General features: G+C 40.0%; 1 protein-coding gene across 13 annotated transcripts in view; it reads left to right on the top strand.

The window, feature by feature from the left end:
• LOC136857785 (mitochondrial protein C2orf69 homolog) overlaps positions 1 to 20,820 on the top strand; it is a 256,190-nt gene extending 235,370 nt beyond the window's left edge. For all 13 annotated transcript variants that reach the window (XM_067136708.2, XM_067136705.2, XM_067136699.2 and 10 more), the window contains one exon: positions 19,871 to 20,820. In XM_067136708.2, coding sequence (XP_066992809.1) covers positions 19,871 to 20,073 — 203 coding nt within the window. In that variant the 3' untranslated portion in view covers positions 20,074 to 20,820. The remainder of the gene's footprint in view (positions 1 to 19,870) is intronic.
• The last annotated feature ends 6,457 nt before the right edge of the window (positions 20,821 to 27,277 follow it).

Genomic DNA, 27,277 nt, shown 5'->3' with positions numbered 1-27,277 from the left:
CTTTCAAGTAGTTTGTAGGTGTCACGTAAGTAAGGAAATTGGTCTGTAGCTTTGAAGTATCTTTGGATCCTTCCCTGGTTTTATTATTGCAATAATTTTGGCCTTCTTGAAAGATGGAGGCAGACGTCCTGAGTTCAAAATGGAGCTGAAGAATGTCGTAAATCGTCGCTTGGTTGCTGGGCCACACTTCTTATGGAACTCTGGATAAACACCATCAAATCCTGCTGCTTTGCCAGTCTGAAGACCATCTAAACCCTTTTGTATCTCTTCTAAAGTGAATGGCTGTGAGTACACTGGATGTGGTTTGACTTCCTGTTTTTAACTGATTGAATTCCAATCGTATCTTTCTACCGAACTTCTTGTGTCCTACAGTCTTAGATATAAAAACGAGGTGGTTAGCTATGGATTCTACATTGATACATGAATTCTTTCTCAATGGTATAGTTATTGGGTCCAATTTTCGTATGAGGGACCTTGCTTTCCTACTTGAGTGAGTAAAGTTCAAGGTGGGATGCATAAAACAAATTGCAAGGGGCTGGTAAACCACCTGGTATGCATGTTTTTCCAGTGCGCTTGGGACCATTGATAAAAAATGCATTCTTGGCATTTGGGTTGTTTTGTTGTGACACATCAAGGATTTCTTTAATATAATTGAAAGTTGCTCCTGGTTTACTATGAGCACAGTGTTGACCTAATCAGAATTGAAAATTATCACTTTAGCAGTTTGATCGTTGTAAAGGTACAATCCTTTGGGTTTTGATGACAGTAAGTGACACAGAGGATCGACTCGCTTTTCTAACTACCAGAGTGGAAGTTCACAGCCTTAGTGTTAAAAATATGATGCGGAAAAAAGGACTTTCACATTTCTCATACATCACTTCAAGCTAGCAAATATAGGGAGAGCTACAAAGATCCAGTAACATAGCATTGTCAATAGCTTCTTCTGGACTAAGTGACACTCTGCAACACAACAGACCAACTCACAAACATGCATGTGTAGTGAGTTGGATGTCTTCCTGGTCAGCCGTTCCAGTCTGTTGTGTTAGGTATGCAGTGCAGTGTTCATTTTATCAGTAGCATAATATTGATCAAATAAAAATCAGTTATAAATGTACACTTCTTGAGGACAAGTGGACTGTGTGTGTGAAGTCTGTGTATTTTGCGAGTGCGTGCATGTTTTCTTCAACCCATTGTTGGATACTCACAAGGTCCCTTTGTAATTCTGAACAATCCTCAATGTTATTTATTTCCCTATATACAATTATGTCATCTGCATACAATCTTATTTTTGATGTTATATTGTTCCCTAAATCATTTGGGTATATTAAGAAAAGTAACGGACCAATTATACTACCCTGTGCAATTCCCTTCCAAACTTTATCTTCCTGCGATACATTATTTCCTACTTTGACTTTCTGAACCCTTGAATTTAGAAATGTTTTTATCCAACGTGTAACCCTTACGTCCAATCCTATTCCCTCCAATTTCTTTAATAATATTCCATGTTCCACTCTATCAAAGGCTTTGGAAAGATCTATGGTTATGCAATCTAACTGACCTCCTGAATTCAATTGATCTGATATGTCCTGCTGAAATCCCACCAGTTGTGCCTCACAAGAAAATTTCTTTCTAAATCCATACTGGCTCCTCATGAACCAATTTTTATCATCACATATCCCTCTGATGTACTTTGATATTAAACTCTCCAGTATTTTACAAACTATTCTGGTTAAGCTGATTGGTCTGTATTTCTCTGGTTTCCTTTTATCACCCTTTCCTTTATAAATTGGTATTATTATAGATTCCTTCCATTCCTTTGGTATTACACTATTATTTATGACATAGTCAAAGAGAAATTTTAAATAAGGCACTATGTACCACCCCATTGTCTTTAATACCTCCCCAGTAATTTGATCACTTCCTGCTGCTTTTCCTTGCTGAAGCAGTTGGATTTCTCTGAAAATATCTTCATTTGTGAACGAGAAGCTTCTTGTTTCCCTCTGTCTCTCTCCCTCTCTATCTTCTGTTTCGGTTTCCAACTCCTGACAATCATCTACTGAATCTCTGAATTCCCTACTAAATAGGTTTGCTTTTTCAGTATCTGTTAAATAGTGTTCACCCCCTTCTCCCACCATTGTAGGAATTTGGATTCCGGATTCCTTTTCCTTTTTGATTCCTGATATATGAATACAGCTTTTTTCATTTCCCTTTTGTGGTCATTACCCATTCATATAATTCTCTTTTGCTCCCTTTTTCACTCTATTCAGTTTCCTCATTAGCTGTTTTCTAGTTTCTCTACTCTCCCTACCCTCTTTGATTTTCCTGTTTACTCCTGTTTATTACTGTTGACCAGATCTAGTGGGAAGACAGGGTGAACTGTAGAAGTAACAGTTACAGCATTGTTGTCGTGCCAGCGAGCAATTATCAAGTCATCATTGCTTACTTTGTAATCGTATGTGCCTCTATGTTTTCCTTTTATTTCCTTTGTAGGAATAGGATTACATTCTTTTGGGACTCTGTTCTCTCTTATAGTTCCAGTGCCTATGTACCCACATGACTTTAGATACGAAAGCATGTTCATGCTCGTAAATAAGTTGTCAAAGTAAAAAAATCGAAACGTAACCCCTTGATATTGTCGGGAAATTCATTTATCAAATGAATCATCTCAGATGCTGATTTTCCAACATATTTAATAATATTATCATGAGACCCTGAACCTTTACCTTGATATATATCAAAATTGATTAGGTGTCATCCCTTTGTATTTAGACACCATACTTTGTAGCCGAACCTGATGGGCTTGCCTCTTATGAATTGTTTACATGAGTTCCATAATATGCTATCATAGATTCGTCGAATTTATTTGTCGGGTGGGAATGAAGTGCTTCATAAAATTTTCTATTGTTTTCTTGATAAGAAGTCTCAACTTCCACAACTTATCATTTGGGTCAAGGTCATTGTTATCGGCAAAATGCAAAAATCTCATTATCTGAATAAACCTGTTCCTCCTCATTGAATTAGTTATATAAATATTTTTTCTTTCATATCGCCACATGAATCTCAGTAATATCTCACACCAGGTAGCACTATATAACCTGACATTACGGGTATTCCGAAAAAGCACTTCAGTTCATTCTTTTACCGGGCGAGTTGGCCGTGCAGTTGGGAGCGCACAGCTGTGAGCTCGCATCCAGGAGATAGTGGGTTCGAATCCCACTGTCGGCAGCCTTGAAGATGGTTTTCCGTGGTTTCCCATTTTTACACCAGGCAAATGCCGGGGCTGTACCTTAATTAAGGCCACAGCCGCTTCCTTCCCATTCCCAGGGCTTTCCTGTTCAATCATCGCCATAAGACCTCTCTGTGTCGGTACAACGTAAAGCAAAATAGCAAAAAAAAGTTCGTTCTTGGTTGCGAGTGGATCTGAACAGTTCTTGAATAACACAAAATTTCGTATTTCCTGCAGTATGTAATCAACTAAATCATCATCAAAGAACAATTCGAATAGTTCAATAGGGGAAAAGTCACTATACTTCGCAAAGTCACTATTGGGAAAGATACCGGAAGGCGGTGAAAAGTCTCTTTACAGTCCAGTTTCGTGTAACTTGAGGTACGAACGGACTTCGATTAGAAACACAATGAGCAACTGCAGAAGCAATACTATCATTAGGCAGGACAATATCACACTCATCATTGCAATCTTCCTCCAGTCTTTCTTGGTTGGAAAGAACAACTTCAGCTCCCGCAGTAAGCTGCCTGTGTCTCAGATTGTCAGTAAGCCCTCCCTCGTCCTCATCTGCTGAATCTTCATCCGAAAGGGGTGTAGGCTCTGGAGGTTCTATATAAATAGTATCTACTCCTTCATCTCGCTTCTCTACCTCCTTGAAAATTTCTGCTAATGTTCAGCCCCTGGAATATTTGTGAATGGAATAAATTGCGCTATTCAACTATGATTTCCTTGTATATATACGAGATAAAATTTCACTACCACCACTTATGATAATAATAATAGCCTAATAATATGCATCACAAAACTGGTATTGATTAGATAGGCAGACATTATACATTTACAAATTATACAATTAAGAAATCTGAAAATCTTTGTACAGATACACTTATAGCTCTTGGTTAGATAGCCTCTCTCAAAGTCCTTGATTATCCAGTTCATTTACACTCTGTAATACAATAAGATCAAACCCTACAAAACTTGGTAATTACTTATCTTTTGATTGAAGATTTCTTCTTCTATCTGTGTCGTCTTCTTTCTTGACTTCTTCTGTGCACCCACAATACTGTAGTCACATTGAGTGACGCAATGTTTAGTTCTAGTGGATGTGCAACTCCGGGACTCGAACACAACACCCTCAGTCTCCATCATAGATCAGAATAGTCTATCTCCCAACAGTTCTGACTACCAGGTTATGTTTACTGATAGGATAGGCTTGCTGTGACACTCAGCCTTCCTGACAAACAGTTCGATGTTCATGTCGTTGCAGCTCTAAGTCTCTGTACTAGCAGCCTGCTAACTATGCTGTACACAGTGATTCCCTCACTGCCTCGCGTAACCCTTTACCATTTCTAGACCGTCTTGCCTAGCCACATTTAACTGATTCTGCGGCTCTCTGCTATGTATATAACCTACAAATTCTGTAGTATTCTGGCTCGCAGCCACACGTTGTTCACACAGTAGTCAGACAGATTGTCCCTGATCCGTCGAAGTATCATTCCCTATATCTTACGTTTGACATTTCTCAAAGCTTTTCCCCTCTACTTCTCCAAAAATACGACGTTTTTAAGTCTGATTGGTTCATGAATTCCTCCTACTAACTGATGAGGAGTGTCATGGAATTCACTCGAATGATTTGCTTCTTACTGCGTCAACAATCTATGCAATATTTGCTTCTATTTGCTTCTAGAATCACGTACAGAACTTTCTTTTGCATTTTCTGTTTTACACTGACATCGTGTAGCTGACTACCGGTATTGCACAACATTACACATGCACCCACTTTGTGTTGCACCAGCTTGCTTCAAGTAAAACTTGTATGAAGTCTTATGCTTTGAATGCTTATAACTTTCTTCCACTTAATAAAATTATCACTCAACATTTGAAACACTGTAACTTCTTGCCACTCGATATCCTTGGTCTTGGAGGTTGCAGATTCTAGACTCCTTAATCTGCATACCAAGATCTGCAGCTATATTTTCCAATTCTGTGCAGTTTTTAGATGACGGGTGGTAAAGCGAATACATTTTACCAATGAAAAATTCCATGTGGCTAATTGCAGATTGATCATTAATTCCATCTCTGGCTGCAAGTTCAATTTGGTGGTTCAAACAATGCCAGATTACTAATTGAGGAAATCTCTCTTAAGAGCACAGTCACGCCTGACTTAACACCCAACATTACGCTTGCCTCATCACTGACGAAACACACGAAATTGTTTCTCAATTTTTTTTGTGAAAACCTTGAAGATTTAAACAGTTTAAAAGAGATAAAAATATAGTTTTTGCTTTTTGACCTTCAAGTTCGATAACTTTATTTTCAAGAACTATTCCCAGTATCCAGAAAATCGGGAGATAGTGGGTTCGAGCCCCACTGTAGGTAGCCCTGAAGATGGTTTTCCGTGTTTTACCATTTTCACACCAGGCAAATGCCAGGACTGTACCTTAATAAAGGCCATGGCCGCGTCCTTCCAATTCCTAGGCCTTTCCTATCCCATCGTCGCCTTAAGACCTATCTGTGTCGGTGCGACGTAAAGCAAATAGCAAAAAAAAAAAAAAAAAAAAAAAAAAAAAAAAAAAAAAAAAATTCTAATATAGATGATTAAACATGATTTTTGACTAACGCTTGCTGACTCATCAATTAAGATAGAAACTTTGCAGTTTTTTCGAACATTTGTTTGTGGTAATTTCTTCTTGAATTCACTAGCAATGTGGCGGATAATTCCGGTGGCACTGAATCTAGAGTGTAGAGTAGTTCCCATATCCAAGCCATTTATTTCTTGCAAATGAATCCAATCTTCATGGTCGGTAAATGGATGGTTGTTCTGAAATAGATAATAAGCAGAAGTAAATACTTCTTTAGTGTAGTTGCGCTGTATTTCTGAATACTGCTTTGGACAACTTTTTCTAAAAACTTTTTCTCTTTGCAAGATTTTTTCCACTCTTTATGAGTTTCACTTGACTGATGAAAACTAATTTTATTTCTCAACGATTTCAGTTTCACAGTCTTAACTGAGTTTTAAGAATAAGTCACACTGAAATTACTCCATTTAGAACTTATACTGAAGCCCTAGCTTACATGAGCACCAAGAGTTTTCACTTTTGCACAATTTACAACCCTTAAAACCATCTTTGCACCCCAGTCACAGATGTCTATTTTGCCTGTCAGTCCACTTTTTCTCCGTCCACACATCTGGATAATCAGTTGTAGCTGTAAAATTCAATATTTCGTTACCTGATTAACTTTCACTTTTATTGCCACCCCTTATTTTAACATTGACTTTATCATTTTGGCTTACCGACGTGGTCTCGTTTTTAGCACCTGAGTCTCTTACACTGTTATTGCCCCTCCTTATTATATCGTGGGATTTGTGGACTTTATTACTTTCACTTTCCGATGTGGTCTCATTTTTACCTTTATCTTGCCTACACTGTTTAAAAAAAATTGGAAATACTTGTTTGATGTTCTTTAACTCGCTTCATATTGAAGACAGGAGACTATGCTGTTACTGTCGCAGATGATAGCCCACCAGGATCTAAATAACTGGACGAATGACAAATGAATGCGCTTTACTTGTGTTGGAGAGAGAACTCTGACAGTATTGCCAGATTGCTTTCTAGGCTTTTCACACGCCCTCTCGTTTCTCATTTCAACCCGACGAGCTAGAATAACATAGAGAGGCAGAAGCGCTGCCTGGCTGAAACTAATTGAACGAACGTCCACCACGTTTTCAGTGATCACATAAGCATGGGGGCGTGGCTGTCGAATGACAAAATATATTGAAAATGTACATTATAGCATCACCAGTGCAAAATTAAAGACCGTTAGCCAAAAGCTTAGAGTACTAATAGTCATATAGTGTGAATAGCGCCACTTCAACCATGTTGCACCGCGAGGCCAACATCACGATCACCTGATTGTAGGGTAGTTAGAAAAGTATATACGGAGAATCATCATACAGTGATATACGAACAGGCCATGAAATCGGAACAAGAGTGTTACCCTGCTTGGCTGTTGTGGTTAAGTATAAATTACAATAAAAACCGTAGACATAAATCAGTGTTTATGAAGGAATTCCTTAAAACGAAAGGGACCTATGATAAGTTACAACCTCGTTCTGATCATATTTTTAAACATCCTGCATCCCCATGAGTACCCCTATAATTGTTTAATGTATTTATTTATTTTTGCTTCTTTTTTAACGTTGCATGAACACATCGAAGGTTTTTGGCGACAGAAGGCTGAGAAAGGGCTAGGATTGGGAAGTTAGCGGCCATGGCCTTAATTAAGGTATAGTGTGAAAATGGGAAACCACGGAAAACCATCTTCAGGACTGCCAATGGTGTTTTCGAGCCCACTATCTTCCGAATGCAAGCTCACAGCTGTTTTGACCCTAAACGTATGGCTAACTCGCTTAGTAGAATTATTTATTATACTATACTGAGGACATGGTTTTTTTCCTTTTACCATATCATACTGGGATTACTAGCTAAAAGGTAACCTTGAAAATTGTCCATTATGAATTGTAGCTTATTTTAACCCCTTATAGTTTGGTGGCTAAATATTTAGCCACCCCACATAGAGGTCCATATTGTTAAAAAATTGCAATGAATTTGGTCCCTATAGCCATAAACCACATGCCTAAACGGATAGTGGCTAAATAGTAAGCCACAAAGAAGATTTTGAAGGCTATGCAAGCAACTGGGATTGGAATACAATCGAAGTGGCTAAGGATATTGCCACCATCTGTTGAGGCTCCATGGAAGAACATGGTTATGCTATATTGGAGTAAATTCACTGTTGTTTTTCTATCAAGCAAAATATGAATTGCTAGTTGTGGCTATATCAGCGTCTTCAGTTTATATTCAGTCAGTCTATTCTGCCAAAAATAAGCAATCTCTTCACAAGTACATTGTTTTATGAAGTTTTTTTTTTGACATTGCGCCAAACAATACTACGCTTGTCAACTAAATATTTTACATTATAAAGGAAACGCTTATAGCTGTAGAATAGTCTGAGGTAAAAACGCATGTGGAAATAAACATGTATACAACCAATATGCGACTTTAGTATGGGAAATTATCCGCTCGGATAATATTATCGCCTTTATCCGAGTTGACAAGTGACTTTTAACCGTAGGCCTAGGCCTATGTTTATGCTATAAATGATAATTATAACAGCGCTTGGCTGCTATAAAACATCTGTCTAACCGTATTTTCTTATCTGTGTTTCAAGATACGTCATGGAGATGTACGTGGACGTAAATAAAGATGTCAGCAGATGAGCTATTTGACTTACTAGATGCTGTTTCAGCAGATCAAGCATACGACCCTGAGGAACGTGGGGATAGTGATGCTGAAGATTCTGTTGCACACAGAACTCGGATGATGGATACATCTACTCGTTCTAAAAGCAACAATGATTCTGTATTGTACGATAATGTGTCAGAGATTGAATCAGCTGATCCCCCATGGATACTGATGACATTGACATACAAGATGATCCTGAAAATGTTTCTAGTCTCTCATCAAGGTTCATCCAAATTTGTAAAGACTATTTGTATTTGTCCTACGGTATTGTTTAAAAGTTCCTACAAATGAAAGAAAATTGTGGCTTCATATAATGATGGTGGCTAAATAAGTAGCCACCATCCACATACAGAAAGTTGTGGGTCAGAATGGATGTTGGCTAAATACTGTATTTATCCACACTATTTTTATTCGTATATAACATATTTAGGGGCAAATTGCCTTAAAAACTGTACTAACCTATTCGTTTGCAACTCAGGATTAAGAGAAACATAAAAATATACTCATAACCAAAGAAAAAATCCTGCCCTATAAAGGGTTAAATATTAATGTGACTGACATCTACAATAACTTCGTGTTTTTGTTTTTGCAAGTTGCTTTACGTTGCACCTACACAATTAGATCTTATGATGATGACGGGATATGAAAGGGCAAGACGTAGGAATTAAGCAGTCGTGGCCTTAATTAAGGTACAGCCCCAGCAGTTACGTGGTGTCAAAATGGGAAACCACAGAGAACCAACTTCAGGGCTGCCGACAGTAGGGTTCAAAGCCGTTATCTCCCGAATACAGGCTCACAGCTGTGCGCCCCTAGCGCATGGCCAACTCACTCAGTGTATGATAAAAACCTCGTAAATTTCACAAACAACAGTAAAATACTGTATTTACCACTTGCTTTTTGTACATTTGACTGGAATAAGCCTACATCAAACCAATGCCCAAGCACAAAGGACCATTGTGGAGAGAGAAAAAAGAAACCCTGAATATCAACCTTCAATGATTCATACGCCAACACCAGATGGCAAAAAACATGAACTTTCAAGGGCCAAGATAAACAGGTACCAAGAAATCATCACTTACGATAAGTCTGAAAAAAGGTAACATCAATCACTTTACTCCTATTAGTGCAGCCGTACGCTGAGCATACGGCTGGCCGGCATTCTTGAAGGCCTGAATCTAACTTTTCACTTCTTAAAACTCACGATGTTCAATCATCATGCACGGTCTCCACGTCACCTCATCATACATGTTCTCGCACCAACTCGCTTTGTTTTGACAATACCAATGTAAATGGTCCGTTATTGGACATTATAAATTTTCCAGCTAACTCATTCTTGGTTGCCTGCGTTTCGCTCTCGTGTGCTAAGTTAGGCTCGTCAGTTGAGACTTGGCACACCACCCAAGACGCAAGGCTAGTGCATACCGTGGAGGCCACTGCATAGGCTACTTGAAGCCACCAGCAGTGCCAATGCACTATGAGAGCTATGTCTCATTTTCAAAAATTGATGTCTGCCTGACTATCAAATGATGTAGATGTTGATTCCCATAGGGAACCTAAAATATTTGTCCCGAATGAGTAAATTTATAATACCAATATAAATGGTCCGTTATTGGACATTATAAATTTTCCAGCTAACTCATTCTTGGTTGCCTGCGTTTCGCCCTCGTGTGCTAAGTTAGGCTCGTCAGTTGGGACATAGCACACCACCCAAGACGCAAGGCTAGTGCATACCGTGGAGGCCACTGCATAGGCTACTTGAAGCCACCAGCAGTGCCAATGCACTATGAGAGCTATGTCTCATTTTCAAAAATTGATGCCTGCCTGGCTATCAAATGATGTAGATGTTGATTCCCATAGGGAACCTAAAATATTTGTCCCGAATGAGTAAATTTATAATACCAATATAAATGGTCCGTTATTGGACATTATAAATTTTCCAGCTAACTCATTCTTGGTTGCCTGCGTTTCGCCCTCGTGTGCTAAGTTAGGCTCGTCAGTTGGGACTTAGCACACCACCCAAGACGCAAGGCTAGTGCATACCGTGGAGGCCACTGCATAGGCTACTTGAAGCCACCAGCAGTGCCAATGCACTATGAGAGCTATGTCTCATTTTCAAAAATTGATGCCTGCCTGGCTATCAAATGATGTAGATGTTGATTCCCATAGGGAACTTAAAATATTTGTCCCGAATGAGTAAATTTATAATACCAATATAAATGGTCTGTTATTGGACATTATAAATTTTCCAGCTAACTCATTCTTGGTTGCCTGCGTTTCGCCCTCGTGTGCTAAGTTAGGCTCATCAGTTGGGACATAGCACACCACCCAAGATGCAAGGCTAGTGCATACCGTGGAGGCCAAGGACCAAGGGGGAAGTTTTCATTCCCCTTCCCGGGCCACCTAGAAGGTTACGCCTTCTCTCTGGCCAGGAGATTTGGCGGGGTTCGGGGATTTGGAGAGGTTTGATGTTAAAAGGAAGGAGCTTTGGATTTGTTGAAGTGAGGGATTGGCCTCTTGGCTAAGGTGCAGTATCCGTTCTTTTGCTTTTTATTGATATCTTTGTGGTTACATACATTAATTGGAATTATTTTACGGTTTACATACATTGGCTGGTTACATAGATAGACTTAAATTCTAATGAGGTTGCGATTGTTTGGAAGGAATAGTGGGATGATTTGATGGTAGAAGGAGGTGATGTTTGCTAGGGAGGTTAGGAGTAGTAGAAGGAGCTGGGAGTTGTGTGAGTTGGTAGGGGGAGCAAGACGGGTATGGTTCTGGGAAGGATTGCGATTGGGGTGGGTGGGTTTTTGCGGAGGGGAGCGTGATGCTTCCACCCGATGGTGCTTCCCGAAGAGCTGGATTCCGTTTTCGGTCAGGCGGTGGGTTTCTTCGGGGAGCTGGAGTTGTACTCTTATCATGTAGGTGGGTCCTGTTGCATTGTAGATTCTGCTTACTTTCTTCGGTTGTAGTCCTGCTCGTTGAAGTTCTTGGTTTATTAGTTCTGGTGGGATGGCTGGATTCACTCCTCTAATGACACAGCTGGTATGAAGTTCTGGATCTGGTGGATGCAGGGTTGTTCTATTGGGCTCGGACTCGGGAGCTGGTGGCGGTGACGGTGGTCTTTCTGTGTCCATGGTGGTATTGTGGGCTGCTTCTTCTGTCGCTGGTCGGGTTGGGTTGGGAAACGGGGGACATCATAATAGGGGAGGAGTGGGTCATGGTGGTAGTGGTAGTAGGGGTGTAGGGAGAGCTGCGGGCAGGAGTAGTAGCCATGGTGGTGGTGATGGTAGTGACTAGGGTAGTGAGGGGCTGGGGTGGTGGGATGTATGGGGGTGTCCTTACTGGGGGTGGCTGGCAAGGTGGCTTGGTTCCCGGGTCCGGTCCGAACTCGTTTTCCAGTTGGGGTGGGCAGGGCTCGGTGTAGTGCGGCTTGGCGTTGATGAAGATTCCATATCTTATTGCAGTCTGGACAGCTCGTTCTGAAGAAAGTTGGAGGAGTACCCGGTCGGTAGGCATGTAGATCTGATGTATTCTCCGGAGGTTTATAATCGGGATTCCTTCATTTTTCAGGTATCGGAACAGAACATCGTCTGTGTAGGCAAGATCTACGCCAGGTAGGATGCAGTTGGGCATAGTGGTGGGAGGCCGACTTCCAGTTTGGTGTCTTGGCCTGATTGTGCTTTGTTGTCACGGCTAGGGTACGAAGTGGAGACTGGAGTGTTCCCTAGCTCTAGTAAAAACTGGCATAGATCGTATTCCGAGTTGGAGGCAACTGCATAGGCTACTTGAAGCCACCAGCAGTGCCAATGCACTATGAGAGCTATGTCTCATTTTCAAAAATTGATGCCTGCCTGGCTATCAAATGATGTAGATGTTGATTCCCATAGGGAACCTAAAATATTTGTCCCGAATGAGTAAATTTATAATACCAATATAAATGGTCCGTTATTGGACATTATAAATTTTCCAGCTAACAGTAAAGACTCTTGTGAGACAAAGTAGTCTGCCATGTGCATTCAATCAGCCAACGATCTGTCCACTGTTATGGTCAAAGGTTTGCAAATGCTATTTGCAATCCCAATAATAATACTTACACTTACAGAACGACTTGGCATAAAGTATGTTATTTTTATTTTCTTTATTAAAAGTCCTTTAGAATTCAATGGTATTACTTTATTAAAGAAATAAAGAGTATTGACGTTAAACAAGAGATAATATCCAGAAAATAGTAACCAGGCGGTGTCTTGCACAAATTAAAAGTACCCAGGCATGCCTGGGTTCCACTACACCACTGGGTCACCGTATAGTGAAGTCGTCTCGCTGAATTGCACAGTATACACTGAAGAAATTAACACCGGAAACGCTTGTCAATACAATAAAAAACTGACTTATTTCCATCGCTGTGAATCGTCCAAGTCATCACTTCATGATTAAGAAAGCCAGATGTCCGAGATACTTCTTTCCATTCAGCATTATCTGGCATCTAATAACTAGTGAGCTAGTGCTGCCATCTGTCGTAAATAAAAACATTTTCTCATATAACTTATGTATATACAGTGTGTAGTTTGCATGTAGCCTACAGTAGAATTAGTTAAAAGCTCATGAAGTATATGTAAACAACATGCTGTCAACCCAAATAAAAAATTTGCTGGGCTGAGTGGCTCAGACGGTTGAGACACTGGCCGTCTGACCCCAACTTGGCAGGTTGGATCCTGGCTCAGTCCGGTGGTATTTGAAGGTGCTCAAATACGTCAGTCTCGTGTTGGTAGATTTACTGGCATGTAAAAGAACTCCTGCGATACTAAATTCCGAAAACTGTAAAAGTAGTTAGTGGGACGTAAAGCAAATAACATTGTTATTAATAGAAAACTTTGATGTTATTACATGTATCTCCTAGTGTCATAATGTTCCTATTTTGTCAAGTAATAAATAGGTAATAGGAATTGTAATTATGAGATTCAGTGTTTTTCTTTTTAATAAATTCATGCTTTCTTTGCCCCTAAACTTGCTGTGATACAATCAGCGATTGGAGTGGTTGTGCGGAATATGGCGGCCGCACGGACTTGGCCATACTATATTAACATAGTCAAAACTAGCTGCAGAATGAGGGATAAAGAAAGGGGGAACAATACTCTCCAAGCAGCAGCAAAGCAGACAAATGATTGACTTATGTCGTGTGGCCTCCGGAGAAATATGGTGGAGGTTTTTGTAGTTGACACACATGGTCGACCCGCACATCTGGATGCGTGATGATGATGATTTAGGGAAAAGGTACAAATCCAGTATTGGCACATAACGTACTTCTGTCGAATAACCCAAGGCTTAATGTCCCTATGCAATGGATGAATCACCATCAACAGCATCATATGGCCTCACTCCAACTGAGCACTGTGGTGAGGTTTCAAATTGAATCCAGGCTTTTGACATGCCATCTGGTGATTAGAAATTGTATCCATCATCTCTCCTACCTTGGCAGCCAACATTCTGATGGTGAAAAATTTTCTAGCAATGGAACTCAAACAGGCTAACCACGGTGTTATACCATATAGACTTTGCCGTCTTAACGATTACGATCACCAGATGGGTAGCAAGGTAATGAAGTGAGAAAATAGAGAAATTCAGAAGAATGTGACTAGAAACAGAAAAAAAATAGAAGAACTCTTGTCAACTTTATTGTGATTTATAGCTCAAATTAAAGAGAATTATGACATCTGAAAAAGAGAGAACATGGACTGACTTCACACAGAAGCTAGAAGAAGGCAGTATTACCCATAAAAAGTCACTATATTTCGTGGTAAAGAATAAGAGGAACATCTGACCTGATTAAGGCTCTTGAGAAATAAGATAGATACATCATATGGAGTAAGAGAGAGAATCAGGTTGAAATGGGATATTATTTTTAAAAACTGTACGATAGTGAAAAGTCAGAAAATGATCCCCAGGAAAAAGAAAAGGAGGAAGAAACTACTCGGGGGGGGAAAGAAGCCCCCTCTGACGTGGACAGAAGTGGAAAATGTTCTGAATATGAGGAAATCGAAGGTAAGAGACATAAATATATTATGTGTGGACACGATCAAGGCTGCAGGAATCCAGGGATTACAGTAGTTGCTGATGGTCGTGAACATGATATAGAAAGAAGAAAAATTCCAGAATAATGGACTAAAGGCGGCATAGTTGCATTACTCAAGAAAGGGAGCAGACAGAAATCCAGTAACTACAGAGCATTACTCTTTTGTCACATGGGCTCAGGATAATGGAAAGAAGACTAGGAAAAATCATTGAACTTCAGCTTGAAGACCAACAGTATGGTTTTGTCACCTAAAGAGAATGGACCCACAGAGAACAGCCAGAATATGGTTCGAGACGGAAATAAAAGACGAGAGACCAAGATGTCAGCCCAAAAATGGTTCGACCAAATCAAACAAGAACTAGAAAGATGGTTAGATAGCAACATCTTAATATTTCTGTTGTATTTATAGGTTGAAAATAACTTTGAATAAAGTTGAAATCTATAAACTCGAGAACCTGAAATAAAGTAATTGTGGTAAAAACTACCTACATCTAAAACCCGTCATTATGAGTAAATACCACAACATCTTTGCTACAACCATTAAATATTTAAATAAACTGCTCACTATATTTGTTTATTTAGTTCCTTAACACATTGACTGTTACCAGTTCATGCAGGTAATGATATGATTGTTCGTGCAAATTTCTTAGGCAATAACATTTAAAAAAAATAGATGGATGAAAATTACATAGGGGTAATTTATTTCCATAAAACTTGTTGGAAAGCGTATGATTTTACTTTTCTGTAGAATGTAAATTAACATTCTTTGAGCCCCTGTATTTCTTTGTTTGAGTGGATAATGAACACTTAGTGCCACCTCATGATTTATGAACGTTTTAGACAGTTTGTATTGTACTTAGTCAATTTATATTATTAAAACGTCCTCCCCACCCTTCATACCCATGTTTTCACCCTACGTACGGCCCCATTCAGGCAGCATCCCTATCAAAATTCTAGCCCTCAGTACCGATTACACAGGCCCGTGATATACCACTCCAACTGGTTTTCATCTAAGATCCACCCCTAATTCAATACTAATATCTAAATAAGCATAAAAATGTAAAACATATGTTTGACAAAGTCCTAAAAAAAGAGAAAAATTATGTAGTCAACATGGTCACAAAAATCAATCCCACCGGGCGAGTTGGCCGTGCGCGTAGAGGCGCGCGGCTGTGAGCTTGCATCCAGGAGATAGTAGGTTCGAATCCCACTATTGGCAGCCCTGAAAATGGTTTTCCGTGGTTTCCCATTTTCACACCAGGCAAATGCTGGGGCTGTACCTTAATTAAGGCCACGGCCGCTTCCTTCCAACTCCTAGGCCTTTCCTATCCCATCGTCGCCATAAGACCTATCTGTGTCAGTGCGACGTAAAGCCCCTAGCAAAAAAAAAAAAAAAAAAATCAATCCCTTGTTTACCAGGAAGGACCTTCAAGAGACGACTAATATACTATGCCTACAGCATAAGTTGGTATTTTCAGAAAGAAAAGAAAGACATTCCACACAATACCCTGGGTCATTTTTTTTTTTCGATCTGCTTTACATTGCACCGACACACATAGGTCTTACGGTGATGATGGGATAGGAAAGGGCTAGGAGCGGGAAGGAAGCGACTGTGGCCATAATTAAGGTACAGCTCTGGAATTTGTCTGGTGTGAAAATGGGAAACCACAGAAAACCATCTTCAGGGCTGCTGACAGTGGGGTTAAACCCACTATCTCCTGGATGCAAGCTCACAGCTGCGCGCTCCTAACTGCTTGGCCAACTCGCCCGGTACCTGCACATTTCAACTGAGTTGAGAGACTGGAAGAAATAATCAATAAAAGAGATTAAGTCAAATTAAAATCAAGAACTATTTTGCAATACAGTAATTTCATGCCTGGTGTTCATCTACAAGATCAGATGTTGGCCTATTATCCACTCAATCAAAAAAATACAATGGCTCAAAAAAATGTTCATTTACATTCTACAGAAACGTAAAGTCATGCGCTTTCCAGCAAGTTTTATGGATAAATTACCCCTATTTAGTTTTCATCCATCAATTTTTGAAATGTCATTGCCTAAGAAACCTGCACGAACAATGATGAGGTCCACTCAGCAAATGGGCAAAATGAAATGTACAGGTAGCCTCCATGAGTCCATGTAGCAATCAACATGTTAATGAGCTATCTGTTCTAGCTCGTTAAAGGGGCTGGGCTCGAAATCTGCCAACTGCAGCTTTTAATACATGCATATGTTCTTATTTTTACGAAGTTTTATTTTACTACCCGAGGAATGCTGTGAGAAATCTTTCCCATCAGAATTGCTGTTACCAAGTGAGTTGGCTGTGTGGTACAGGTCACATAGTTGTAAGCTTGTATTCAAGAGATGATGGGTTCAAATCCAGTTGTCAGTAACCTATGGTTTCCCATTTTCAGACAACAGGAAATACTGGGGCTGTGACTTAAGACCTTGACCACAACCTTTCTTACTGCCATAAATTGATTGGTTATCACTAAGGGGCAGATGGTGACTTAAAAATTCACTGAAACTGATAATAAAATGCCCTTACATTTATGGGGAAATGCTATAAAATAAGTAAAAAAAGACTAAAATAGTTGACCAAACTGACTTCTGATGACCGTGTAACCATCATTTTACTAGTAATATATCCCTGTTCTATTCACCACACAGCTTTTGTTTTTACAGAAATAATTATCTCTTAATTTACTTAGAAGTGTATATAAATATGGACATAAAGATTTGCTGAAGAACCGGGGAACACTTGCTGTTCTTTGCGTTCGTCTCAGGTTTTGGATGTTTTTCTAGTTTAATGTGCAAACTTTCTTTCCCCACTCACTTTCACTGCAGTATTTACAAAACAAAACTCGCCAGTCTGTTATAAACAGGTTTTTTCAAAATGTATTCGCTAGCTGAATTAAAAGTACAGTTTATGGTGGTTTTACTTTTGGCATTTTTCTTGCACACAACTAATTGTGAGGATAATCCTATACTGAAGTGGAAAGTTATATAACAGTTGTTTCCAGTCCCTTCTCGTTTCCATTTATTCTTGGCCTTGAGGTACATATGTGTGTGAATGACTGGCTATAGGGGCGGATGCAAAGGCTGGTGCATTCCTTGTACTCGAGACACATTAGAAAATACTTTCTCCTAATTATCAGAGTTCTGTATGGTGTTCCTGTACATATCTTGGAAACACAAGACTCACAGGTAGTCACCAACTGCTAGCTAGTTTGCTTGGTCACGAAGGATATTTGGCAAATTTAACCATTTGTAAGAAAAATTTATAAATTTTTATGTTGTCACTTGTGGACTTTTATGTCTTATATAAAGAATACATGCTTTCATTAAAAAACTATTTTAAAATCTAGAAATTCTTCAAAATGCTATAATGTGTGCATGCATAAGGAAAGGGAACACTTCTCGGTCAACAGTTCGCAAAATAATTGTAAAAAAACCACTCAAGGGAGTAAAATGTCTAATTTTCGTTTTTTATACCTGTGTATTGCTTAGACCATCATCTACTCACTGCATGAATTTAAAAGCCCTCCGACAATAATCACTGCTAAAACATGTGGTTTATTTAATACTAAGAAAAGGAATTCCCCTGTCGCATCGTAAGCGAGGTTCCACACACTTAATCGCTCACGCTCATAGCTGCGCGAACACAAGACAAGATGACTTGGATATCTTACGATAAATAAACCCTAGCTGGGCACTTTTAAAGGTAATAGGGTTCATAAACATCCTGTCTGCTCCAAACATTTCTGCTACTCATGCAGTCTTTCAGTGTATTTCATAGTGTGGAGAAGTGTGATGTTTTCCCTATTATTCGTATAGTTGTGAATTTAAGATCATTAAAAAAATTAAAATTGATTCGATTCCAAAATAAGGTTAATAATTCAGGGCCTAGTGATGCAGCAGATGTTATTGTGAAAACTTTAAAACAATATACAGTACAGACAGTGACTTGGCACCAGAACTATCAAATATTATTTCGGTCTACTTCTGTGCACCCCTCGAGTTTGAAATTAAAAATTGTGGCGAGGATAGTGACTGTAAGCAAAGTGGAACTTTTTGAAATTTCCACAACAGACGAGTTGCAGGAGGACTCTGTTGATGCGGACGTAAGTATTCTACATGATGTTCCCAAAGTTCAAACAGTCTCCGAATATACTGTACAGAGGATATGTAAGGCACTAAACTTCAGGCTATAATGTTTTTTATTCATGTCGAGTGAAGTGGTAGTTTAGGGGAAGGCCTAAATTTAATTTTCAAATGTCTATGTTATTAGGGGTCCTGTCGATAAATACTACATAATAAAAGTAACACAGAATACAATTTTCGATCATTCATGTCTTCTACAGTTCTACCTTAGAGGCTATGATAACAGAGATATTAATGAATTTAATCTTTTTTTGCTTAATCTATATCAACGCCAGACGTTGTTGTACTTCCCCTTAAAACAACCTTATATCACTGGCACCTCATTTAAATAAATTTTGTGGAACGGTGGTTTTTGAAAAACTTAAGACTGTTGAAAGATTCCTGAAACAGTTGATAAATTTGGTAGTATTCTGTATATTGGAAGGAAAGTGTGTTGCATCACATATTGATTGGTAATTTCATCATGAGAGTCAGTATAAATAATAATAATAATAATCTTCATGTGGCCTCAGCTACAATGTGCAAGCATTTACTTTGATGCCATCTGGCTGCTTGGTGGCCAGTTTTGACGTTCTGTTTTACTCTAGGCCTACTAGATGACAGAATAAACTGAATCTCTCTTGGGCATCTGTGGCTGAGTTTTCATCAGTTTTGTTAGGTAGACACCAAACGTGTCACTCAAAATCTTTTAGATGCCGGAATCATATGACATGGAGTGCTAGGTTGGAACCCGCTATCTTGGGATCCAGAGATAGACATGATACCAATTACCCACAGAGGAAGAGTCATTGGAAAGACAGAATACCTCAAACAGAATATGGACATCAGACATTATTATCCTTCTGTATTTTGCATTCTTTATCTCTTCAGACATAGTGCAGTATATCTCTAACTTAAGTAGAGGTAAGAATCTTATTATAACAAGATAATAAAGCCAAATTGGATGAAAATGGACTTTGGACACTGCTCCCAATATGTACATGCACAGAGAGAGAATTTTTATTCTTTAATTTGTTTGTGATGGTTTCTATCATTTGTCACCTAGGGCAACATAAAAAATATGTACTAAACTGTTGATTGTTTAATGTTTCTTTCTCATTTAAGGCATTGGAGTTCATATCCATGTGACACCGTACCAAGTTAATGATGAACGTCGTCCGTGGATTCGCAAAGAAGAAAAAGCATTTGGTGATCTGTTGCGAAGGTTAGGAGCTCCTGTCCAAAGGACATTGCATTTTGAAAACCAAGTTGCCAGTTTGTGTACACATTTTGAAGTGCTTTCTGCTTTTCGACAGACTAACAAATGAACCACCATTATTTTTCCACCTTCGAATGTGAGGAAAACCAACGTCCATTATTATGTGGCTTACCAAAAACAAAGGAAACATCTTTTAATTGAATTGTTTGGTGGTAAATTTTAGTGACTAATTATTGCAAGAAGTATGCATATTATTTTGAGGTAACTAGCAATGGGTATGATCTAATTGTATATTCATGTTAGTTGGTCACTTTGTTGTTATTTATAACCATTGCTGGTTGCCTACAGAGAGTTATACAGCATTTATATGTATACAGAGAGATGTATATATATATATTGATTTTCTATTGTTCTATAAATGTATATATAAAACTATAAACTGAGAGATAGATATTCTCAACCTGTGTGTGACACAAAAAGACTTAAAGTTTTGTTTCAAGCTAGAAATTCTGACCAAAGTTCTTCACTCTGATTTTAAGTCTACTGTGCATTTTACTGTTTCAATTAAATGTAATTTGGAACTCCTGACACTGGCTGAAAGTGTTACTAAATTTGTAATGCTCTGTTTGTTAAATGAATTATTAAAAATTATTATTAGTTTTTTCTAAAAGTAAAAATTATTTTTGGTATTTTCATATACCTGATATGAGAGAGATGTTAGAAATGCATAACCCTGCATTTTTTGAGTAGACCAGAGGACCATTCATGATGTTAACAAATGTTCTGTGAGTGCATGCATGTGTTGTTTTTTTCCCTCTACCAAGAAAAATAAATATTATGATACATCTATTTGTAACTTTTTGTATTTATATTTGTGTGATTAGTTGCTTTCAGTGGGCTTCCTTAAAGATTAGTTTGATATTTGCACTTAAAAAATGTTATAAGGAAGTGTTGATTTAATTTGTGATTTGTATTGGCCACTACTTAACCCACAGTGATTAGGGACATTTGAGTGCCACTTTACCAAGCAGACAGAGGTGATTCAGATGTGAGCACTAAGAAAATGCAGAGATCTCTTTAAAAATTTACTCTTAAAACAGTTTAGCACAGATTATTTTCAAATGTTTGCAGTAGAGACTCAACAGAATGTACTTTACATTCATTGACGTTATATTTACCTAATAGTGTAGTAATGGAGAAGAGAGCATCCACATTTTATATGAAACGAAAGTGACGTTCTTGTATTTGCATGGGTTGTTTTACAATGCAGTGAAAACTAGGGTAAATGTTGCCTTGGGAACTTGAGCAGCAGAACCAAGAACAATAGTTCCAAGATTCATTTAGCACAAATGCTAGGTTAATGGGATGATTAGTTCATGAGAAAAGAGCGCATATACTTTTGCATGTTTTGTCTTCCATTACTTGGTTGCACATGCCGTGCCCACCCATTCCGTATATTATGCATCCACTCTCACTTCGCTCAGTTCAGTCTGGTGTAATGCTGTTATCGTCTGATGTATTAAACTTTAATTACTTCACTTTCATTCAAACTCCACCATGCCATGCTTCTGTACCATGCAATATCGTTTTTCAAAGTGACAGCGAGTCAAGTAATTACGAGTCATAAGAGGTTACAAGGCGTTGAAAGAATTATAGGGATTCGCAGCAGATGATTTCAACAATCATATCAGTGAAAAGATGGTGATTTGTACTATCAATCTACATAAGGAACATCCTGTAATGAAACATACGTCAGATTATTTCAAACTCTTTAGAAAGAAAAAAAGAAACACTGATTTGGGCTGATTAATACATGTAAGGAAGGCAGAGATCTTCACCTTCAGGGATATAGCATTCACCTCCTCGACAACTTTTAAACTTCACAAGCTAGAACAAAATGAAGTTAGGTCTTCAGTGGTCTATACCACGCTTGGAGGTTGGCACCATGTGAAGAAGAGGAGGTCTATGTGACATAGGCAGGTCGGCGTCAAGGGGTTAATCAGTCTCATTATTTACATCAGATAATACTATTACTGGAGAGTTACTTTCATCCTATCTAAAGTAATTTCATCTTAATCCTATTGGTATTATATTTACTGGTTTATAACATTTAAATTTATTGATTAAAGTTTTTTCCTAATGTTGTTCTATTGTGCCACCTTTGTACCGAAATATAGGGGACACAACTAACAGACACCACCCCCTGCGGGTGGGGGACACACATGTAGAATACACCTGCGGTATCCCCTGCCTGTCGTAAGGAGTGACCTAGGCGCGGACGTGGATTGTGGTTCGGTATAATGTGTTGGACCTCCTGTGGATGGGAGGGGCTGAATACTTTCACAGGTAATCCCTGCATGTCGTAGAAGGCGAATGAAAGGGTCATGTGGCCATGGTCCCCTCTTTTTCCCCCTCTTTTATTGTTAGGGTTGGTTGTAGACCATTTCAAAATTTATTATGTGCGTGCTGCTCGGAGATGGACCTCTTACGTGTGCGGTTATGCCCAAAAGCCTGCCTTTGACCACCCAGGGATCTTGCGAGTGGGAGCGTCATGTACCCTTGCAGTAGTATCCGCCTGAGAACACGGGTCCCCGCACAGCCGATTGCTAGAAGGACATATTATTTTTTCTCTATATTTAGTACTCTGTACACGCTATGGGGTACATGTTATTGCGGGTGACTGGAGGAAGGGAGTCCTAGTGCTCATTGCCTCAGTCATCCCGTATTAGGCATCGTCCAACATCGGACCCCGGACAGTACCGGCTATGACCAGGTGGGTATTGCCTTGGCAGCTTGGTTCGGCTACAGAAACCCCTGATCGGAGTGGGTGGCATTCGGGGAGGATGGTTTCAGGAATGGCTTCAAAATAAAGTCGCCCATCGCAAGGTGGTCCCCCACCGAAGTCTTTAACTTTTCCTTCCCTGAGACGTTCAACTCTCTGGGAACATGTGCAGCATGAAGGAATTGGATCCAGCTTCCCTAGGTTTCTGGTTGCTACCAGAACCGATGGACTTGATTTTAAGCTGGTAAAATCGATCCTTTTTAGTAGACACAATGAAGGTGTCTACAGTGAACTTGAGGATCAACAATAATAAAGAAAATGCGCAACGGTAGTTTACTTTTGAAGTCTCGCACAGCACTGCAAGCCGAACAGTTGCTTAAGTGCGACCACTTTGGCGAAATCCCCATCAAAGTGGAGGAGCACAAATTCTTGAATCTGGTTTGTTTAATCTTCTTGCACCGCGACCTTATTTTGAACACTGACGACGAGTTGATGGAAGACATGAGGAACTGTGGCGTGACACACGTCCCGCGCATTACTCACAATGTCAACGGTGAAGACGTTGCCACTGGTGCCTTCATTGCCTCAAGTTGTCAATGTTACCAGAGAAAGTCAAGGTAACAACTTATCGTTGCGATGTGAGGCCGTACATCCCGCCTCCTATGCAATGCTATCAGTGCCAGAGATTCAGACATATGGTATCTCGTTGTTCGAATCGGTCTGTGTGTGGTACATATGGACGAGTAGCTCACGGCGCAGAGGAGTGCACAACTCCGTACAAGTGCAATAACTGCTCTGGTCTTCATTTTCTCCTTGGGATCGGAACTGTCTGACATATCTGAGTGAGAAGAAGATCCAGGAGATCAAGACCCTGGATGGTCTTTTCTACCAGGAAGCGTGCCGTAAGTTTAATTCCACGAATACACCTGCCTGTATACTCTACTACAGCATGATAGCTCAGAGTTTCCCAGGTTATCCATGATGATCTCTGCGTCCAAGGCGACTGTTGTTCCTCAGAGCAACGTCGCAAAGAGTAAAATCTCAAAGGGGGGACACCCCACCTTCGTCCAACCAGAAGTCTGTGCCGGCTGGCAGTTCTAAGCCGGCACAGCAAGGGGGAAAGGTTAAGTCTCCTTCCCTCTAATAGGTCGGTAAAAGGAGGTGGCATCGTCGACCAGGGCTGGGAAATCATCTCTCAGCCGGTTTAAACTAGAAAAGAAGGCAGCGAAGAAGAGCGCCCGTCGCGGGCGCTCCCACACCTCCCCTGCGAAAGGGAAACATGCCCTCCATCTGGAGGGTATGAGTCTGCACCAGTAGGTACTCCTGCTCCAAAACCTGCGTGCTCCCCTCGTAGGGGAACTTCCCGCCCCCGGAAAGCGTCAAAGTTCTGGGCATCATCCCCGTCGTCTGTCGATGACGGGATGGACGTCGCGCTGTCATCTACATCTACAGATGTAGATGTTTTTAGATGTAGATGTTGATAGTGTTTAGGTTCACGAGCATCTTGTCGCTCATAACCTAACACTTCTTTTATAGTCCATACTATGGCACTGTTACAGTGGAATTGTAACGGTTATGACAGGCATCCTGCTGAGCTACTACAGCTAATTAGTGAGTACGCGGCGAGTATAGTCTGTATTCATGAGACAAACTTCAGACCAGGTCATCATACGGTCTTGAGAAATTTCAGACTATTCTCAACAGAACGATATTATGCTCACCGGGCGTCTGGTGGCATGGGTATTTTTGTTCGTTCTGATACCTGTAGCGAAAAGGTTCCTGTAAGGATCCCACTGGAAGCAGTTGTGGTGCGGGTAGCGTTGCCTGTCATAGCAACAGTGTGTAACGTTTATTTTCCACCAGGCCACATTCTTAACATAAATGATGTCACTGATCTTATCGATCATCTTCCACCTCCCTTCCTCTTGTTGGGAGATTTTAACGCCCATCACCCCATATGGAGCTCTGAGACACCTTGCCCCCGGAGAAGAGAGCTGGAAACATTAGTAACAGAGCTGGATTTATGTATTTTTAACAGAGTGGAACCAACTCACTTTAGTGTACCTTACGGCACATATTCTTGCTTAGACGTAAGTCTATGCAGCCGAACATTGGTTCCACTGTTTTGATGGAATATATACGATGATCTCTGTGACAGTGACTATTTTCCCATCACCCTTACTTTGTTGAATCAAAAATCTGTTGGGACTCCCTCCGTTCCTTCCTTCTCAGGGACTCCTCGCCGAAAACTCGTTCCTTGGTGGAACGAAGAAATCGCAGCAGCTATCAAAGAACGCAGTAATTCTCATAAACGTTATCGTAGGCAGCCTACTGTGGCCAACTTCGCAACATTTAAACAACTCTGCGCTAAGGCGCGAGTTCTTATTTGCCAAAGTAAGAAAGCTTCGTGGGAGAGATGTGTCGTATATGACGTCACATATTCCATCATCTGAAGTGTGGTCTAAACTTCGACGTATTTCGGGTATCCAAAGTTCATCTTCTGTACCGGAAATTTCCATTCCAGGCAGTATCGTCACTGAACCACTCTCGATTGATATCCATAAACATTAGTATATACTCCAATTATATTAAATTGTATTACATATTGTTGTGCCTAGAATGTTTTGCAGGCTTGATCATTGAACTATTCAGAGTTTCATTAGCATTTAGAAACAGTGCCGGACATTACGTATTTTGTGCTGCTCTTCAAGAACTTGCATCTTACTTCATATAAGTGACTTATCTTCGACTTCTATATAATTTTAGAACTTCGAATTTATTAAATTGTATTATAACCTCACGCCTAGCAGTATTTGCAGGCTTGTTCACTGAACTATTCACCAATTCCCATAAACATTTTGAAGCACAGTGCCGGACATTACGTATGTTACGCTGCTCGTCAAGAACTTGCACCTTGCTTCATTTAAATGACTGGCCTTCAACTTCTTCTGGATTTTAGGAACTTACATCACGCAGTGCTAATCCCCATAGTGTTATAGTGCTTGTTGAACTGCTTTTAGTGAAAGACTTATCCCTTACTTATTGTTTTCCTATGCATTGTTTTTTAATATTGTTTTATATTTTTATTTAATCAGCTGATGATGAGCCAGAATAGTGGTCGAAACCGGTCCCGCTTTTAATCAAATAAGAATGTAAAGTTTACATTTCTTATTTTCCTTGTATTGAATAGGTTGAACCACTTTATTTCTTGTTTCAATTTAATTCGCATGTTCAACCGAATCTGGATAGAGGGTGAGTTTCCGTGTCAATGGCAAGAGGGCATAGTCATTACTGTCCTCAAGCCTGACAAAGATCTTAAGTATGCAGGAAGTTACAGACCTATTTGTCTTACAAACTGGATGGTAAATCGCCGACTTGTGTGGTGTCTGGAGAAACAAGGACTCTTGTTCGAGTACCAGTGTGGTTTTCAAGCCGCTCGCTCGACCACGGACCACTTGGTACGCCTGGAGAGCTCTATCCAGGATGCATTTCTCCGCAAACAGCATTTGGTAGCTCTTTTTTTTTTTTTACTTAGAAAAGGTTTATGACACCACTTGGCAATATGGTATCCTTTCAGTCCTGCATCAGTGGATATTCCGAGGTCACTTGCCGGTATTTATTGCAAATTTTTTGTCCCTTCCTCTATTCTGTGTCCGAGTAGGGAGGGCATATTCGCAGTACCACGTTCAAGAAAATGGAGTCCCACAGGGATCGGTTCTTAGTGTCGCTCTGTTCGCGATTGCCATAAACGGTATTATCGCTGTTGCTGGTTCCACAGTAATACCGTCGCTATATGTGGACTATTTTTCTCTGCACTATAGCTCACATAATATGCCAATCGCAGAGCGACAATTACAGCAAGTTATTAGAAGAGTGGAGCAGTGGACCTTAGAACATGGCTTTCGGTTTTCCACCGCAAAGACCTCTGTTGTCCACTTTTGTCATCAACGTACTCTTCACCCTCATCCTGAACTTTATTTAGGAAATGTCGCTCTTCCCGTAGTTGACACCGATTTCTTGGGCTCCTTTTCGATAGTAAATTATCGTGGGAGCCACACGTGCGGCAGCTAAAAGTGTAATTCACCAAGAGGCGTAATCTCTTGAAGTTTCTTAGCAATACTAATTGGGGATCGGATCACACAGTGCTCCTACAATTCTATCGGGCACATATTTTATCCAGTTTAGACTACGGTAGTGCAGCATATGGCTCAGCAAAACCAAGTGTCCTTGCAAAACTGAACAGCATCCACGACAGCAGGGTTAAGTTGGCGACGGGAGCTTTCCGAACAATCCCCATAGCTAGCCTGCTCGCTGAATCTGGTGTGCCACCTTTACACCTGAGGCGCAAGCAGATCCTTCTGGCGTATGCTGCTAATTTGTGACAAATGCCACTTCACTCAAGCTATCCTTGCGTATTTAACAATGGAAACTGTTGTGTGTACGCCGCTTGTCCTTGAACAACTCGGCCGGTTGGCATACACTTGGATAGCAGTCGTCACAGATTGTTTCACGTACCTTCAGTTCCTTGCCT

Source organism: Anabrus simplex, chromosome 1 (genome assembly GCF_040414725.1).
Source record: "Anabrus simplex isolate iqAnaSimp1 chromosome 1, ASM4041472v1, whole genome shotgun sequence".
In the NCBI taxonomy this organism is placed as follows: domain Eukaryota; kingdom Metazoa; phylum Arthropoda; class Insecta; order Orthoptera; family Tettigoniidae; genus Anabrus; species Anabrus simplex.
The sequence above is the reverse complement of the archived record's forward strand: the minus strand, read 5'-3'. Positions and strand labels throughout refer to the sequence as shown.